The sequence below is a fragment of the Thermobia domestica genome, chromosome 3, assembly GCF_964235325.1.
Source record: "Thermobia domestica chromosome 3, izTheDome1.hap1.1, whole genome shotgun sequence".
NCBI lineage: Eukaryota > Metazoa > Arthropoda > Insecta > Zygentoma > Lepismatidae > Thermobia > Thermobia domestica.
Window position 1 is genome coordinate 214,508,341 of NC_137456.1, and position 18,891 is coordinate 214,527,231.

An 18,891-nucleotide genomic window follows, 5' to 3' on the forward strand; every position below is an offset into this window, starting at 1 on the left:
CAACTGCCATTCGTCAACCTCCTAACACGTCACCTCCCTTAAATTCCGCAAGAAAATAAAACATTTTTAGAGTGGCCAGATCAAAAATAGAAAAAGTATTAAGGTTAAATATATTACAAACCAAAACTTATCGAGAATGTAGTGGGCGCTACACGTGCTTTGCTTGAAAATGTATCATGTCGAAAGTAAGTTGTTTTATTCTATTGCCACTTAAAAACAAGAATTCAAAATTTTTAAAGAAATCAAAATAACAAGATTTTTAATGGTTTGTTCCCGTTCTGACTAAAGGCCCTCCAGCAGTTTGTAGAAAATATATTTTCTTTAGGCAGAACGGGAATTCGCGTTCTGCCTAATCTTTCGAGACGAGGAATTCTGTCCAGGGAGGGATTTCTTCAAGAGAATTTTTCTTTGGAATTTGTAACAGATTCTGTAAAGAGAATAACTATTTCTCTAAGTTTTATCATAAATTTTAGATGTTATGCTACTTGTTCTTCTCGGAAAATTTACTAAATACTGTTCTGTTATTAGCAGTGTTATTCACATCTATTTCAGTAAATATGAATGTGATTAAAGAAAGGGAAAAAAAGCTATCTGCTGAGAAATGGAAAATTGATAGACAGTTGTAAGAGAGCCGTTTGGCATTGTAGTTAAAGATAAAACAAACTTACTTCGGTTTAGTATCAAGTCATTTCACAACAAAATTTTATTCAGTTTTCCAGTAGTTCACCTCCAACATGCTAAAACTTGCAGTCAGGGGCGGCTTTAGGATTTTAATTTTGGGTAGGCTCACTTCCTCGCGTATGGATACATATGCGTATTTGATTGATTAACCCTCAAGTGATGTAGTGAATTTTTAGTACATAGTTAGTGACGTGAGGTCCCTGGAACCCCTTATTAATTATTAAATATTAAAAGAAGCACAATTACTTTTGAAAGACAAATTTGTTTTAAATATACATTGTAGCTATAGGACATAATGCACCATAAATATAACAAAGAAAAATAGCAATGGTCATAGATATAACATGCTCAAACCAGTCTGGTATAAGTTTTCTAATGTGAATATAGATAGCTTCATATATTGCTACACTGACACTGATATGCAAATTATAACAAACGAACTCCTCAAAATTATTGTCAATGGAAGGCAAGACATTGACAGGTGTGTGAAATTTTTTAAGTATATTAGTTTCGCCAATTTTGCAAAGGTCTGTTCTACCTTACTTCTCATTGCATCAATTTCACTTTCTGAAACATTATCAAACACGTAATTAACTTTTTCCCCCTGTAAATTCAGAATCATACACATTCACATTAGATGGGCCAGATTTATCAAATATATTGAACGAGAAAAAGTGATTATAAAGTTTTCAAAATGCATAAAATATAACACTGGCAAGATCCTTCATGGCTAAGCGGTCAGCGTACGTGCCTTTGGCACGGGAGACACGGGTTCGGTTCCCGATGGGAGATAATATGGTTCGGATTCCACGTTGATCAGTAGGTCCCGTCTCATATAGCCTCGCTGCTGAAAGGGACGTTAAAACTCAAAATCAACTCCACTCATGAATACTGCCCTGGAACAAAATAGTAACATAATTAGTGACGTGTGGTAACTGGGACTACACTAACTGCAAGGAAACGTAACAATGACGCTTAGACATCCGAACTCTACAGCTATTTATAGCCAATTGCGAGCGAGAAAGGTATGTATTCAAGGTCAATCGTCTGCTAGAGGAAGAAGAAAAAAGGTGTTCGGTGTCCGTCGGACCTCACGTCACCAATTAAGGGTTAATGACAATAGGAAATTACTTTTACAGTAGTGATTGATGCTGTTTATTAAATAATTATTTACCATTAATATAAAAAGTGGAGAATATATTTACTCTTTATTGTATCTTTCAGTGTTTATATATTTTTCAAATTTTTTGGATAAGTCCGTGGCTACCTGGCCTACCCTCTAAAACCGCCACTGCTCACAGTACGTAAAAGGTGCCACACTTCACATCCTCAAGACATGTTTGGACATATATTAAGCAAACAATACAAAATGACGCGTAAGATGGTCCTTATCCCCGAATATCTGACCTTTTGATTTGAGTGAAACTACAGTACAAAAATCATACATGTATTTGAATATTGATATTGATATTTTGTATTGTTGCTATTTACATTGACAATATAAATATGAAAATTGAAGTATATATGATACTATTTCATATAGTATAAAATTATTTATATAAGACAAATCAGCTGATAAGATGATGCCGAAAAAGGAGTTGTGATTCAGAACACTAACATTCTTTCTTAAGAGTTGCACTTGCATCCTTTTGCATTGTTTATTTAATGTATGGCCAAACATATCTTGAAGATGTGAACTGTGGCACCTTTTATGTATTGCGACACTTAATATGTTAGAGATGAACTACTAAAAAAGTTAATAAAATCTTGATGTGAAATAATTTTATATTATACCGAATTAAGTTTATTTTATGTTCGTTTCAGTTACAATGTCAAACGGCTTTCTTGCAAATAGTGATGAAAATTTTCCGAAAAATTTTAAAACGGAAAATTTTCCGATTCATAAAAACATACTCCACTTATTCCTACATCGTTGTATAGCCGTGATGTGAGGTGGAAAATTTTCTTCTATACTTTTCCGGAAAATTTTCCATTCTTAACAAATATCAGTGATCAAGTAACAATTCCTCAGTATTCATAAATTGATTAAATTCATGTATAGAAATGTTAAAAATTGAAAGATTGTTTAAAGAATCTGAACATTTTCATGGCTCAGACAATTTTCAATACTATGTAGGAAGAAGTGAAACAATTTTTCATGAATCGAACAATTGTCTGTCCTGTACAGCGATGAAAATTTTCCGGAAAAGTTTGAACAATGTTTCATAAATCGAAATATTTTGTGTCTTGTATGGAAAAATTGAAGAACTTTTTATGAGTCGGAAAATTTTCACCATTTTGAAGCAAAAAGTAAAACAACTTTTTGTGAATCGGAAAATTTTATTGCTCTGTAGAAACAAATGTAAGGAATTTTCATGAATCGGAAAATTTTCATCACGATGTAGAAACAAGTGAAAATACTTTCCATAATCCGGACAGTTTTCGATATTATGTATAGTGATGTTAGATGGAAAATTTTCCACTATATTTAACTGCACATTGAGATATACAATTCCTGTAGAGGAAAATTAGACATCCTGGAGCCCTTTTTCAAACACTTTTTTAGAGTGATGAAGACAAGACAAGACAAAATTAGACAGCAACAAATTATAATTTTCCAATTAGATTTCGGGAACCAGAAAATTTTCTAATATTTCAAGTTGGGAAGTAAAAATTTACATAGTGTTTCTCTCTCTCCCTCTCTCTCTCTCTCTCTCTCTCTCTCCCTCTTTTATATCTACTTATTTATAAGTGTTGCAGAATGTAAATCTATAAAAGTAGTAAAGCTATGAGAAAACCGTCTTATGCGTATTAAACTGATGAAATCTAATATTGTAAGATCAAAGATGGATTCTGAGGGAAGAACGCATTGAAGTTTTTGAAACATTCTTGAAATGAAGAATCGTTAGATTTTCACTTCATGAAACTTTTTAAGACAATATTTATTACCAATAAATTTTACGGCTAAACAACGATGTAGGAATAAGTTGAGTATGTTTTTATGAATCAGAAAACATTCATGACTTTTAATAAACTGAAATTTTAAATAATAGAAATGGGATATTTGTACTCTACGAACTCATGTTCTCTGCACTTTGCATACACACACACACACACACACACACACACACAGAGAGAGAGAGAGAGAGAGAGAGAGAGAGAGAGAGAGAGAGAGAGAAGAGAAGTTGCATTGAGTTGATTTTGAGTTTAACTTCCCTTTCAGCAGCGAGACTATATAAGACAAGACGAACTGATTAACGTGAAATCCGAAATACATGAGCTCCCGCTGGTAATCGAAGCCAGGTCTTCCATGCCCAAGGCGCGTATGCTAACCTCTTAGCAACGAAGGAGCTAGCAGATAAAGAGAGAGAGAGAAACAGTGTGTAAAAGTTTACTTCTCAACTTGAAATATTAGAAAAATTTCCGGTTCCCGAAATCTAATTGGAAAACTATAATTTGTTGCTGACTAACTTTCCTCTACAGAAATTCAATTTTGTAATATCCAAAATTGTCCGGCTTATGAAAAGTTTTTTCCACTTGTTTCTACATTGTGATGAAAATTTTCCGACCTATGAAAATTCCTTTCACTTATTTCTACAGAACAATAAAACTTTCCGATTCATAAAAAGTTGTTTTACTTTTTGATTCAAAATGGTGAAAATTTTCCGACAAAAAGTTTCTTCAATTTTTCCATATAAGACAGAAAATATTTCGATTCGTGAAAAATTGTTTAACTTGTTCCTACATTCTACTGAAAATTGTCTGAGCCATGAAAATTTTCAGATTCTTTAAACGATCTTTCACTTTTTTACATTTCTGTACATGAATTCAACCAATTTTATGATTGCTAAGGAATTGTTGCTTGATTAGATATTTTTTTTTGAACGGAAAATTTTCCGGAAAAATATAACGGAAAATTTTCCACCTCACATCACTACTTGCAACTGAATCAATCAATTTTCCATTTGCCCGCAGGTATTCTTTAAAATCACATTCATCTTTACCAAAATAGATGTGAATAATACTGCTGATAAAGAACTGTATCCTTGTCATTTTTCCGAGAAGAACAAGAAGAGTTTAGTTGATTTTAGTTTTTAGCGTCCCGTTCAGCAGCGAGGCTATATGAGACGTGGACCTACTGATTAACGTGGTATCCGAACCACATGAGCTCCCGCCGGGAATCGAACCCGGGTCTCCCACGAAGAACAAGAAGAATAACATCTAAAATTTATGATGAGACTTGAAGAAATAGTTATTCTTCTTCCAACCTCTGTTAGAATTTCCGAACAGATTATTACGAATGCAGGACAAAATTCAAGAGGACAAATCCCAAGGAAAATTCAGACAAAACGGACTAAATTCAAGCCACAGAATCATAGGCGCAGATTAATAAAAGGATAATTATTTTCTTCTTCAACTGTTATGCATCTAAAATGTTATCTGAAATTCTTCACTTTACAGAAATAACATTTTTTTAAAAATGCTGAAAACTCAATAAAAGACGTAATACTTTTATAGTAAATATATATTTCACATTTTGATCTTTGCTAAAAAAAAAAAAAAAATTTGATCAGTATTTCAGAATTAAAATAAATATTTATACAATACTCATAATAGAAGATTGCTATATGCTACCACACAAGAACGAAATTTTTAAAATCAAATAGCATCACAGTTACTTTTCGTGATTAAAATGGATAGTCTTACTGTAATATGCTAAATGTATTTAAAATGTATTAAAAGTATAATAAATAGGAATACTCAGAACTTCTCATATGGATATTTTTGAAAGTAATTAAAGCTAATCTGCCCTTTTGTTATGACATTTTTACGTTTTATTGAGTTTTCAGCATTTTAAAAGAAAGAAAAAAGTTATTTGAGCTGAAGAATACAGATAATATTTTACAATATATGACAATTGAAGGGAAAAATAATCATATAGGGTGTGTCCTGGTACATCCAATATATACTCCTGTAATTCTGTCCTTTGGATTTTGTATACTCGTCAGAATTTTTCTTGCATTTTGAACGCTTGGATTTAGTTCCCATTTTATACTACAGCCCTTGTTACCACAGTCATTTTATACAGGAGTTCCGATCTGCATTCAAACACGCAAGATTTTCAATGCTGCATTTCCCTAAAAATTTCCCCCTTGCATAGAATTACCTGTCTCCAAAGATTAGGTAGAACGGTAATTTCCATTCTGCCTAAAGGTAAGATCATTTAAAATATTTTCTACAGAGTCCTGGAGGGCTTTAGGCAGAACGAGAATGAATCTTTTTAATATTGCACCCCCCTAGTTGGAGGAGTGTAAGGAATTCGTTTTCGGGGGGTGTCCGAAAATTTTAGGAGAGTGCTGAGGGGTGTTAGGGGGTGTAGATAAATTACTGGTGGTGAGTAGAGCAGCGTTTCCCAACCTTTTTCAACTTGCGGCACACTACAGGTGTAACTTGAATTCTCGCGGCACACCCATATATATATATATATATATATATATATATATATATATATATATATATATATATATATAACTCTATGGCCTATGGAACCCGGAGGTTCAGTGCCGCGTTCACAAAAGCTCTCCACTGACTTCTATCCTTAGCTAATTGCATCCAGTTTCTACTTTGTATTCCTATCTCTGCGAGATCCATCTTAATATTGTCCTCCCATCTGCGCCTAGGTCTTCCTAATGGTCGTTTTCCTATGGGTCTACCCGTCAAGACTTTGAAAGCGTTTCTACTTTCTTCCATTCTAGCTACATGACCTGCCCACCTAAGCCTCCTAGACTTGACGACCCTAACAATGTTGGGTAAACCGTATAAACTATGTAGTTCCTCGTTATGAAGCTTCCGCCATTCCCCATTCTCGTTCCTCTTGGGTCCGAATATTCTTCTCAGGATCCTGTTCTCAAATACTTTCAGTCTATGTTCTTCCCTCAGAGTAAGCGACCATGTTTCACAACCATACAGAACAACAGGCATGATTATCGTTTTATATATTTTAAGCTTCAAATTCCTTGACAGAATTCGCGACGACAAGAGATTTTGAACCGAATAGTAACACGAATTCCCTGCTTTTAGTCGACATTTAATTTCTTCGTGAATATGATTTTCGTCTGTTAATATTGATCCTAAATATTTGAAAGTATCCACTTTATCAAAAGCATTATTTAATATTTTAACGCCTCCACAATTTGCCGTATTACGGTCCCGACGCACTTCCATGTATTTAGTTTTCTCTGCATTTACTTCTAAACCCATGTCCCTGCAAGCGTTTAATAAGATCTCTGCATTTATTTCTACTGTTCTCCTATCATCCCCTATTAAATTTACATCATCAGCATATGCCATAACCTGGTGAATGCCGTTCAACTCTAGGCCCTGGTTGCTATCTTTGATTTTCCTTATGGCGTATTCCAGCACAAAGTTAAATAATAATGGCGACAACGCATCTCCTTGTTTCAGGCCATTTTCGACGTGGAAGCTCGTGGACAAAAATTTTCCTACCCGGACTTTACTTTGGGATTCACTTAAACATATCTTAATTAATCTAATTAGCTTTCTCGGTATTCCAAGTTCTGTAAGAACGTTGTATAATGTTTCTCTCCTAACCGAGTCGTAAGCCTTTCTAAAATCAATAAATAGTTGATGTACCGGGGTATTGTATTCCCACTTCTTTTCGAGTATTTGGCGAATGGTAAATATTTGGTCGATAGTTGATCGATTCCGTCTAAATCCGCACTGATAATCTCCAATAATTTCATCTGCGTATGGGGTCAATCTTGCTAACAGAATATTTGAAAGGATTTTATAGGATGTTGACAGAAGAGAAATGCCTCGATAATTATTACAGTCAGTTTTGTCGCCTTTCTTGTGAATTGGAACAATGATTGATTCTTTCCACTCTTGTGGCAATTCTTCCTTCTTCCAGATAAGGAGAATGAGTTTGTGTATCTTGTTCCACAATTTTTCGCCCCCAGCTAAAATTAACTCAGCCGGAATTTCATCTACACCCGGAGATTTGTGTTTCTTCAATTTCTTTATAGCGGCTTCCACTTCTATTCGATTGGGTTCTGGAATATACGGTTCTGCGGTGTGTATCTCCTTTTCTCCACGCACATTAGTTTTTGGCTGCGTGTTCAGTAAATCGTCAAAGAAATCTTTCCATCTATTTAAGAGGCTATCCGTATCGGTGAGAACTGTTCCGTCAGATTTCTTTAATATATAAGCACGAGGTTGATAGCCTTTCTTAAATTCGCTGATCCCCTTATACATGTCCCGAATATTTTTATTTTTACTATTATCTTTAAGTTCCTTAATTTTAGCTTTCAAAAAATCCCGTTTCTTTGTTCTAAAAGTTTTGGAAGTTTCCCGCCTGATATCTGCGAAATTTTGTGTAGTTGTTTCATTCGGATTTTGTAGCCACCGTAATTTTGCCTGTTTTCTCTTCTCTGCTAGTTTAATGCATTCTTGGTCGAACCATGGTTTGTTCCTACCTATTTCCGCGTGTCCCAATTTTTCTATTGCTGAACTTTTAATGCTATCTCTAATTTCAATCCAAGTATCCTCAACACTAGTGCACTCCGAGACTTCTAAAACCGAGAATCTATTCGAAACTTCAATCTGGTATTCCTCTCTTACCTGGCTCTCTTCTAATTTCTTTAAATTAAATCTCTCCGTTTTCGGACATTGAATATTACCTTTATTCAACGATAATCTCTCCCGTATTATCGCTACTACCAGGTAGTGATCAGTGTCACAATCAGCCCCTCTAAACGACCGGACGTCAATTATGCTAGATTGTCTTCTTCTATCTACTAAAACGTGATCAATTTGATTATGTGTCCAAGTATATTTATGAACGTCGCGATGTGGGAATTTTGTACTCTTCACGATTAGGTTTTTGGATGTTTCAAAGTTCACGAGTCTAGCACCGTTGTCATTACTTTCCTTATGCAAACTTTCGTTCCCTATAATCGGTTTGAAAATATCCTCTCGTCCTACCTTCGCATTGAAATCCCCTAATAGAATTTCATATGGTATCGCGGGAGTTGGTCAAATATCCGTTCCACTTCTTCGTAAAAACTATCTTTTATATCGTCACCCTTATCTTCAGTTGGAGCATGTACATTTAAAACAATAATATCACACCACCGTCCCTTAAGAGTAATAAAAGAAAGTCTGTCAGTAACAAATTCAACCCGTTTAATTGCTGGTAATATTCGTTTGTGAACGAAAAACCCTGTTCCTAACTGGTGATTTTTATTTCCTTCCCCGTAAAAGAACGTAAAATTTCCGGAATTCTCAGATCCATTTCCTTCCCACCTAACTTCCTGAACTCCTACTAAGTCCATCCTGTATTTCTCTAACTCACTCGTTACAGATTTTAACGCGCCTGCCCTATAAAGACTTGTAATATTCCATGTTCCAAATCTCATGTCCATTTTCTTTTGCTGATGTCGTGCCAAGTTATCAGTCCTTGTCCGAGGCTTTTGTGAATGTTTCTGAACAAGTACCTTTTTTTACAGGATGAGGGTGTTAGCCTTACCCAAACCCCCAAGCTGGAGGACCACTCCTAGTCGTCTGTCCGCGACTGCTTATTCAGTATATTCGCAGCTAACCTCTATATCTAGAGGCCTTCTCCTCGATCCGCAACCTGAGGACGCGCCATGCCGTGGTGACAGGAACCCACGTTACACGGCACGTTAATATTACTATTATTATTGATCATATAAAATATCGTGGTGCTCGATTACTGATTTTTCCCCGTGGTAAATCATTATGCTTATTTTTCATTCTAATTTTAAAATAGAAAACAATTGCAATGAAATAAAGGACTCGGGTTTTTAAAAATCCACTTTCTCTTTCGAAAACTGTATCTAACGTTTAACTAAAAGAGAAGATCACTATATAGGCCTAACGAACAAATAAATAAATATACTTTTAAAACACAATGTAGGTAATTTGTATGCATGTTTACATTGTTGAATTTATTGAATGATATGTTAAAATTTCAAGTTACGAAATAGTCTGCAACAATAAAGAAGCAATAATGGTCATGACAATGATAAATATGTTTTTCAACATTAAAAATGTACAGAAAAGTAACACAGTATGAAACTTAAAATTGTAGATTTGTAGTAGAGGTTGATAGTAATGTGAAATACAAATATACATTTTTCCCTATGTCTTGCAATTTGGTTCCTATAAAATTAATAATTTATTTCGATTTCCTCGCGGCACACCAGCGGCCCATGCGCGGCACACCGGTTGGGAAACGCTGGAGTAGAGGAAGAGAGTAAACTGGAACTCTTTTCATATATTTACTATACATTTACATATACTTTATTCATTTCACTAGGACATCACATAGCTTTTTCTATATTTACACATTATAATGCTTCTTATATTTTTCTTCTTTTGCGTTTATTCTGGACCAGTTTCTCCAAAGGTACAAAATTCTGCAAAACAACACAAAAAGAATATAGAATGCCATTGCTATACCGATTAGTCAGTTGCGTTGACGGAACCCGCTAGAGAAAATGTCCTAAGTTATCGATAGGTTTTGTACAGACCAGCGTTGACAGATCTAGCATAATTTGCATGTCTTTAGCATCCATCATCTTGCTTTTAGCATCCTGCCCAAATATAGCATAATTTCAGCAAGTCTATCAAAAAAGCCGTAAAACCTGGAAGTGAGAAAGAAGTTGGTCGTAAGAAGAAAAAGAACGCCAGAAATGTATCCTCTCGCATTGATTCACACAGTCGGTAAACCATACAGGCAGTCTTATTTTCCGAAGTAGGTTAGGAACGGCTTTGGACTTTTATTTTTTATTTATTTACTTATTTATTTTTTGGCTCCACCTAGGGTTTTCTAATCCTTTAACTGCGAGGCATAGGCGTAGCTATGGGGGCCATTCTCCCCCAACTTTTTGACATCTTCAACATCTTTATTTCTGAAATGAAAGGTCCGAGACCGACCAAAAATCTGCCCCCAGCAGACAATTCCCAACTCCGCTTAATGCTGCGAGGAAATTTTCTTTCAAAATATGTAAACAAACACTTTGCATTCATTTATACGATATATACGCCATTGAGTCTGGCAACGACTGCACTAGTTTAGTTGAGTTAAAGCTTTGGTGCGTGAAGTATTGAATTCTATCCACGCGCTCTGCGTATTTTAAGTTACGTTATCGTATCTCAGTTTCGTTTTTTTCTTTTAAAACTCCTGAATTAAATTCCAGTAATTATTAGGATCTAGCATAATTTGACCGAATCTAGCATAATTTCGATCAGGTTTTGGAATAATTCCGAGCTTTGGGCCTGGCAACGCTGGTACAGACGTTCGATAATACTTTGCATTACCGGGTGGAAGAACAAAAGAAGAAAGAAATTGTATTTTGAATGATGGCGGTGGTTGTGCGGCCAGGAGTGGATTTAAGAGCACGTGTATGTCGAATATGTAGGTAAATAAATTATTAAATATAAAAGTGAATAAATTGAATTTTAAATTATAAGAAAGCAGAAGGTAAATAGACAACTGTCATTAGGTAAATATTAAGTTAAACTAGGCAGGGATACGTTTTGTGTAGGTATCAATTTATCATACTGTCATCAGAATTTAAGGGGCCGCCTTGGCTAAGTGTTAGAGCGTTCACCTCTGGTGCTTGGGGTCCTGGGTTCAAATCCTGCTCCCGCCAAGTGAACTTTGTGGTGGACAAACATCGTGTGCGTGGGTCGTTCTCGGGGATCTCCCGTTTCCTCCCACGGATTGAGTATAGCCCGCTCCCCCCAGTGATTTTTAATGAATCATAGTGATTCTAACGATTCATACTAGTTCATAATGAATCGGAATCGCATGTTATAAAGATTTAAGATGTAAATCTTGTGGTAAGGAAGCTTTAGTATAAATAGTAGTAGTAGTTAGTAGCAATAGTAGTAGTAGTGGTGGTAGTAAGTAGCAATAGTAGTAGTAGTAGGAACGGGTTAGAAGCCCCGCAGGGGTTGGTTGGGTTCTGTTCTCGATAGTAGTAGTAGTAGTAGTAGTAGCAACAGTAATAGTAGTGACTTCCAGTTCCGGTGAGAAAGAACTGGGGGGAGCGGGCTATACACAAGCCCCTCCCACTTTTCATTCCACCATTTCATTCATCTCATCATCACCGTCTCCTTTAGCCTAACCGGCATAACATGGGACGCAAAACTCAAAAATTTCATTTCCTTTCATGTCAGAATTTAGTTGTCTTTCGATGCACAGGTAAGAATTGTTACTTTTCATAAGACGTATAATATGTAAGAAAGTTATTTATGTGGGACAGACACGTGGGGGCTAAATATGCAGTTGCAATGAAATGATAGCTTGTACTGATCACGTACAACAGTTGATGTGTGTTTGCTCATTTACCTTCCACCCGCATACTCACCGTTACTGACACGCCTGTTCTTATGGATGAATCAACTCATAAGCCCACTAGCTGCGTCCTGCCTAAAACAGAATAGCAAGCCTTACTTCTAGTGACCACTTAGGACAAGTTGATGCGTGTTTTTGTTCCCACGAACATATGTGAGTTGTCCATTATTGCGATACTCGCACTTCACCTTTAAGTGTGAAGATAAGGGGGCAAGAGTTTACTTTGTTCCGCCCAGTCGGGAAGGTTCTAGATTACTGGTCCCCCATGTAGATTAGCAGCCGGGTAGGTTTCTTTCTGTACTAAAGTTCATACAGTATTGCCGAGCGAGCGTAAGCGAGTGAAGGCGGGTTAGCGCCCCGCAGGGCACTTTGTTTTCTGTCTTTATTACTCCTCAATGGGAAGGGGGACCAGTAATCTAGAACTTTGCCGAACAGTCTTTAATTTGCCCATTTTATGTCGAGAAGAGAACTCAACGAACCCCTGCGGGGCTTCTAACCCGTTCCTACTACTACTATTACTACTCTTACTGCTGCTTCTAGTACTACTAATACTTATACTATGGATCTGTATTCAAGTAATACTGCACACTTAATGTAACGTGATCTAATGTAACTTAATGTAGTCCAACAAAATATAACCGAATGCAATACACTTTGGTGCTTTTTTTTCAATTTTCAAAGTGGTCTGGCGATACGGCACAAATGCCTGGGAATGTAATGAGTTTTTTGTAAACATGGCTGGTGATAATGAGGGAAATCTATTAAAAGTAAGTAAAAGTCATGGGTTAATAAATCTAAAATTAAATTTGTAGAAAATGCGGTAAGCAAATTATACTTTGCAATGTAACTTTAAGTAACATAACGAACATAGCGGCAAGGTTCCAGAACACAAGTAATAAAGACAGAAAACAATGTGTCCTGTGGGGCTCTAACCCGCCTTCAGACGGACGACCAACTTTGGAGTAAATGCCCCTTCTACCACTACTGCTAGTACTACTTACACTATGGGGTACCGGTTCCATTCACTATTCGGCACAAAGTAAACTCTCCCCGATAAGGGATCATTTGCAAATGGTGTTTCTGCAAGGGAACGAAATTTCTTCATCTAAAAACACATTACCATGAAGGTTTCCTATACAGTTTGGACATCAGGATAACATCTCGCAGTAATTTATGTATTAGCGGAAACTTTGGAAGTAAGCAACTGGGCACAGGTTCATATTAGATGAACAAACAAAAATTACATGTGCTTTCTTGGCTTAATTTTAGAGGTGTCCCTCCAGTTTCAAGTCTACAAACAGTCGTTAGCTCCCTTCATTGCCGCCTTTTCCCCACATATTTTGAACCCCCTACCTTGCATTATAATGGAAACGACAAGATTCTCTACGCTTGTTGATTTTCACTTCCTTCCCACACTTTCTACACAGTGTTCTCATATTCAGTAATCCGTTCGCTCTACAAAAATTCAGTAGATCCTCTTCATTTGAGTGACTCCATTTCAAATCGTTCAGGGTGGTCCACACGACTATTTCAGATTTAGTTTGTTTTTTTAAAATGAGAAACTATATACAAAGCTATTAGACCCGTATTTTTTTATTTTTGCTTAAAAAATTCTCCGATATATGACTGCCCTCCTCTCGGTTTAGGACTTACGTTTCTGATTATTACATTCCACGTTATACTAGATAAAATGCTGAAAATTTTACTAAGACGCCATATTTAGGCTGGGTTGAATCCTAACATCAAATCAAGTAGAAAAGTCCCTATAAACATGAATTCCTCTTCGTTTCCGAGTTACAGGGTTTCTGACTCGTGACCCAAAATCGGCTCGCGACAATGGAAAACATATTTCGCGTTAAATCAGAAAGTATGCGTTAAAGTTATGATGAAATTCAGACAGTAGATTTGTATGAATATGATTATTTTTACATGCGTAAGGGCGATGCAATTCGGTTGGCCGTGTTGCCAACTCGGTAGAGCTTTTATTTTTTTAACAAATAACACTACGTGGTTTTTACTTGATATTTGGTATTTATTAATGATTTTAAACATCACATGAAGCACAATTTCTCCACATCACCATAGTTTTCGAAAACTGACATGTATTTCATTAAAAGATTTTATCTCCTGCGTTATTGATAGTTTGCGACATTGAGTGTGAATTTGATTCGATGTTTATCATCATTAGTAAAACCAAAATGTCGAATAAAAACTACATCTGTGCAAGTTGTCACAATAATAATAAAAGAAAAAAATTATTATTGCAGAACCTCTCGTAACTCTACGCATCAAGTTCGAACTTGTTCAAGATGTTCTGCTGCAACCACAGTGATTCGTTGTTGTGAACATCGTCCTAGTGTTCTCTGGAAGCATGAAAATTGTTATCACTGGTAGCATGATATTGTATTGAACTAATTACAGAGTTTGTGCGAATAACAAGGTAGAAGTCTATTACAGTAAAGACCGTATTAAATGTGTTGATTATGCTAAAAGGTATAAAAGGATTGTGTACAGAAAGAATTTTCGACAAAAATTTTATCTTTGGGTAGAATGTATGGATTGCGTACAGCGTGTCTACCCAAACGTAGTTTTACTTTTGTAAAGGGTGCTTTGAATATTTACTGTGAAAAACGTGAATATGTGTGTGATATTGGTGACCACGGATGAAAGTGTAGAGATGAAATTTTGCACCAGCAAGATAAAGAATTTGTTCCTCTGATTGTATATTTAAAATTTTTAACCAGACAGTTAATGTAGTAAACATGAATGTGTCGCCATTAAAACGGCCGTCATCGGTGAAACGTAGAATACGCCGGAGGATACATGTCTCAAAAATTTTCATATTGCCTTTCGAATCGCCTTGTGTATAGGACACACATAATCATCCTCCCCTAATAGCACGTTTAGCAAACACGCTGTACGCAATCCATATATTTTACCGCAAGATAAAATTTTTGTCGAGAATCCCTTTTGTACACAATCCTTTTATGCATTTTAGCATAATCAACACATTTAATATGGTCCTTAGTGTAATAGGATCTCTTCATTGTTATTCGCACAAACACTGTAATTAGTACATTACAGTGTCATGTTACCTGTGATAACAATTTTCATGCTTCCAGAGAACACTAGGACGATGTTTACGATACCGAATTATGTAACAAACTGTTTCGTGGTTGCAGCAGAACTTCTTGAACAAGTTCGAACTTGATGCGTAGAGTTATGAAAGGTTCTGCAATAATAAAAATAGAAATTTTCTTCTTCTTCTTCTTCTTATTATTATTATTACAACTTGCACAGATGTAGTTTTTATTCGACATTTTGGTTTTACTAATGATGGTAAACACCGAGTCAAATTTACTCTCAAATGCTGCAAACTATCAATAACGCACGAGATAAAATCTTTTAATGAAATACATGTAAGTTTTCGAAAACTGTGGTGATGTGGGGAAAATTGTGCTTCATTTGATGTTTACAATCATTAATGAACACCAAATATTAAATAAAAACCACGTAGTGTCATTTAGAAAAAATAAAAGTTCTACCAAGTTGGCAACACTGCCAACAAAATTGCATCGCCCTTACGCAGTAAAAATCATCATATTGATACAAATTTACTTTCTGAATTTCGTCATAACTTTAACGTATGCTTTCGGATTTAACGCGAAATATATTTTCCATTGTCGCGAGCTGATTTTGGGTCCCGGGTTGGATTTAATTCTCAAAATTTTCATACTGCCTTTCAGATCGCCTTGTGCACAGGATCTAAGTGCCCATAGGAAATATTTACATTTCAAGTACAAAAGTCAAAATATTAGTAATTAATTGCGAACGTCAGGGGCTGCAGTCGCATTAACGATTAATGGATATTAAATACATGGGTACTTCTCCAATAATTGTATTAAAAAAAATCCAGATTTTTGAAAGATGAGTTTTTGAGAAAATAGTGGCCAAACATGGTGTCTTAATGAAATTTTCAGCTTTTCATCATACTGTAACATAGGATGTAATAATCAGAAACGTAAGTCCTTGACATTTTCAAGAGACCTTATCGATTAGATTCCAATGCTAGAAGCAGATGGTTGATATGGCTCGTGAGGGCAAATAAAAATGTTTGAAGTTAGCAAAATTTTCACCAAAGTTGGCAGGGCTGGCTGGTTTATCAAAAAAAACCAACTGGCTTAGTTTAAAAAAACAAAAACAAAAAAAAAAAAAGCTTTAAATCGTGTGAACTTTATGGTGACGTTTCCACATATCAAACAATCCGCATTACGATTATCTATTTTTAACTTTTAATAAAGGAGTCCCGTGTTCAATTCTCGGTTGAACCACAACCCATCTTTCAAGTGTAAACCAAGTAGCGATTCGAGGTGTCCCTCTAAGCGAAAGTCTTCTCCGTGATAACCTTGGTATTTCATAAGTATGTTAAGCCTAAACATACGAAATGAAACCAAATTATATATTCCTACTTGAATGAATGCCTGTCGTTTTATAAAGAAGCCAGGGTTGCTTAAATATATTGACAGAAATTGGCAAAATTTATCAACTACCTACGTACCTTCCAACATCAGCTTGGATTTGACTTGGTTTTAATTTTATTGAATGATATCTACATACCAAATTTGTAATTTAATACCTCAGTTTTAGTGTAGTGATTATGATAGGTTGACCTTAAAATTTTGCATACAGATACATTTAAAGTATTAACAGGATTTTCTAAATGGCTAAGGCAGGAGTTTCCCGATTTATATATAATTCTGAATAATGTTTTTACTTGTGTAACTGTTTATCTTTTTGTCCTTCTGAAATGACTCTTGACAATTATATTAACAAGTAGGCCTATGTAAAGATCAGTACAACGTTTTTTTTTTTTTTTAATCGAGAGTCCTTCGTGAGTGAGTCGGCAATCGCATTTGTGAGCAATTAGTCCCGGTTTCGTTTCCAAATAGACAATTTCTCTTGGATGTAAGTCGAAAAGCGATTTGGATTCCGCTTTAAGCTTATGTGACCCCTTCCAGCATAACCTTGTTGCATAATAACACCAAAGCGAAACAAACTAATTTCTGTCCATATTTAATATAAATACATAGAGTAAATTATTTAAACCCAAAAACCTGGTTTAAACCAAAAACACCTGTTTTTTTGGTTTTTTTCAATAAAAACCATGGTTTTTGCCAACCCTGATAGTTGGTAATATTGCGAGTGAATTGCGCGATTTCTATTGGACTAACAGACTAATATTTCCCCTTCACCGAAACACACTACATTATTTATATTATTCCTAATATTGAGATTATGTTACTAAGTACACTCGTTTCTGTACAATAAAACTTTTAATTAGACATGTCTTTTAGTTTTTCGAGCAATCCGAAAGGAGGCAGTCATTTTGAAAGGCTGTATATCGAAGTATTTTTTTTCAGCATAAATATAAGATACGTGTCTAATAATATTGCATGTAGATCCCATATATAAAAATGAATGAAATCTAAGACTGTGATGGGGACCAATTTTGTTTTTCTTAGACGATTTGAAATGGAATCGGTCTATTCTTATATAATTCAGTAAAGTTCAGCTCAGAAATATCAAATTCAACTCAGCGTTTCGCCATGCTATACGACTACCATGCTCCTCAAGCATCGAAACCTTCCGCCTTTTGCAAATAGCACCAACTTCTCATAATTTCTCGTATTAAACGTAACTTTTCTCCCAATCTTATACACCTAAAGAACACCGAATCACTTTTTCTTACCTACTTTTTCCTGTAAATTTTCCAAAGTTTTAGTAAAAACTGAGGGGCACGATTCAAGTTAACCCGCTTGCTTGTTTGTACGATATAGAATTCCTTTCGTAACCTACTATGAAGTGTAGATGCCGAGTTAAACGGAGGAGAACATGAAATAGGCTATGCGAATAGTGGAACGGTAATGAGTTAATTATATTGCTAAAAGAAAGGAAAGGAAAGCATTAAAAAAATCCCATACCAGATCACAGAGTAAACAACTAATGCTTAAGCTGGATCGCTAGTCACCATTAGGGTAAAACTTTGTCAATAGATGGCAGAGCACATTGCGACACATGCGATGTTGCCACATGAGTTACGGATAGAAAAGTGTTTAGACACGATCACATTTTATACATGATTTACTACGAAGAGAAATGAGAGCTTTTATTTCCATTTTACTCAATACTGCTTGCTTTAAGATGTGAAAATGTCAATGCTCTACCACGGAGCCACTGCAGCTCCGGAACAGAAAAAGGATTTGCATTTCTACAGGAGTCGTTGCGTTTCTGAACTGAAGCTATACATGCTTTCTTTTCTCGATAGGGGAAAAAAAAAGTTCAAGTTGTAGGTTTTATGATTTTTTAGCTGTAGGTTTTATGACTTCTACTTACATTTTAATTTTAAATGATAATTGTACATATACCAATGTCTGCAAGATCATTTATTTTCAATTGTGTTCTGTGTTTGGTATGTAAGAGATTATATTCAAACATTTAAAAAAAATGAAGATACAAGTCTTTAACTTAGTTAAACTTCAGAAAAGTTAATCAAATTAATCTGCATACATGTAGCATACACTTCATGTAATTACATATTCATAGTATTCACGCAGGCGCACATTTCCATTAAAGCGTCTACATTTATAAATATTTCTCAGTAACATTAAAATAATGACAATGATGTTTCAGTTTATTTTATTCCATTGTGTATAGAGAAGGTTATCACAATAATTGAAACACTGATTAATACGGCAGTGATCCGGCTTTAGCCTGTAGTACTCTTTGGTTTGTCATGGAATTGA

The 18,891-nt window shown here is 35.4% G+C and overlaps 1 protein-coding gene across 4 annotated transcripts in view; it reads left to right on the plus strand.

Annotated features, from left to right (window-relative positions):
- The first annotated feature begins 11,011 nt into the window (after nt 1-11,011).
- Ids (iduronate 2-sulfatase) overlaps nt 11,012-18,891 on the plus strand; it is a 116,490-nt gene continuing 108,610 nt past the window's right edge. For 3 of the 4 annotated variants that reach the window (XM_081752168.1, XM_081752167.1, XM_081752170.1), the window contains exon 1: nt 11,017-11,143. In XM_081752168.1, coding sequence (XP_081608294.1) covers nt 11,086-11,143 — 58 coding nt within the window. In that variant the 5' untranslated portion in view covers nt 11,017-11,085. Of the gene's footprint in view, nt 11,148-18,891 lie in introns of all 4 variants that reach the window. The other variant, XM_081752169.1, reaches the window with a different exon arrangement.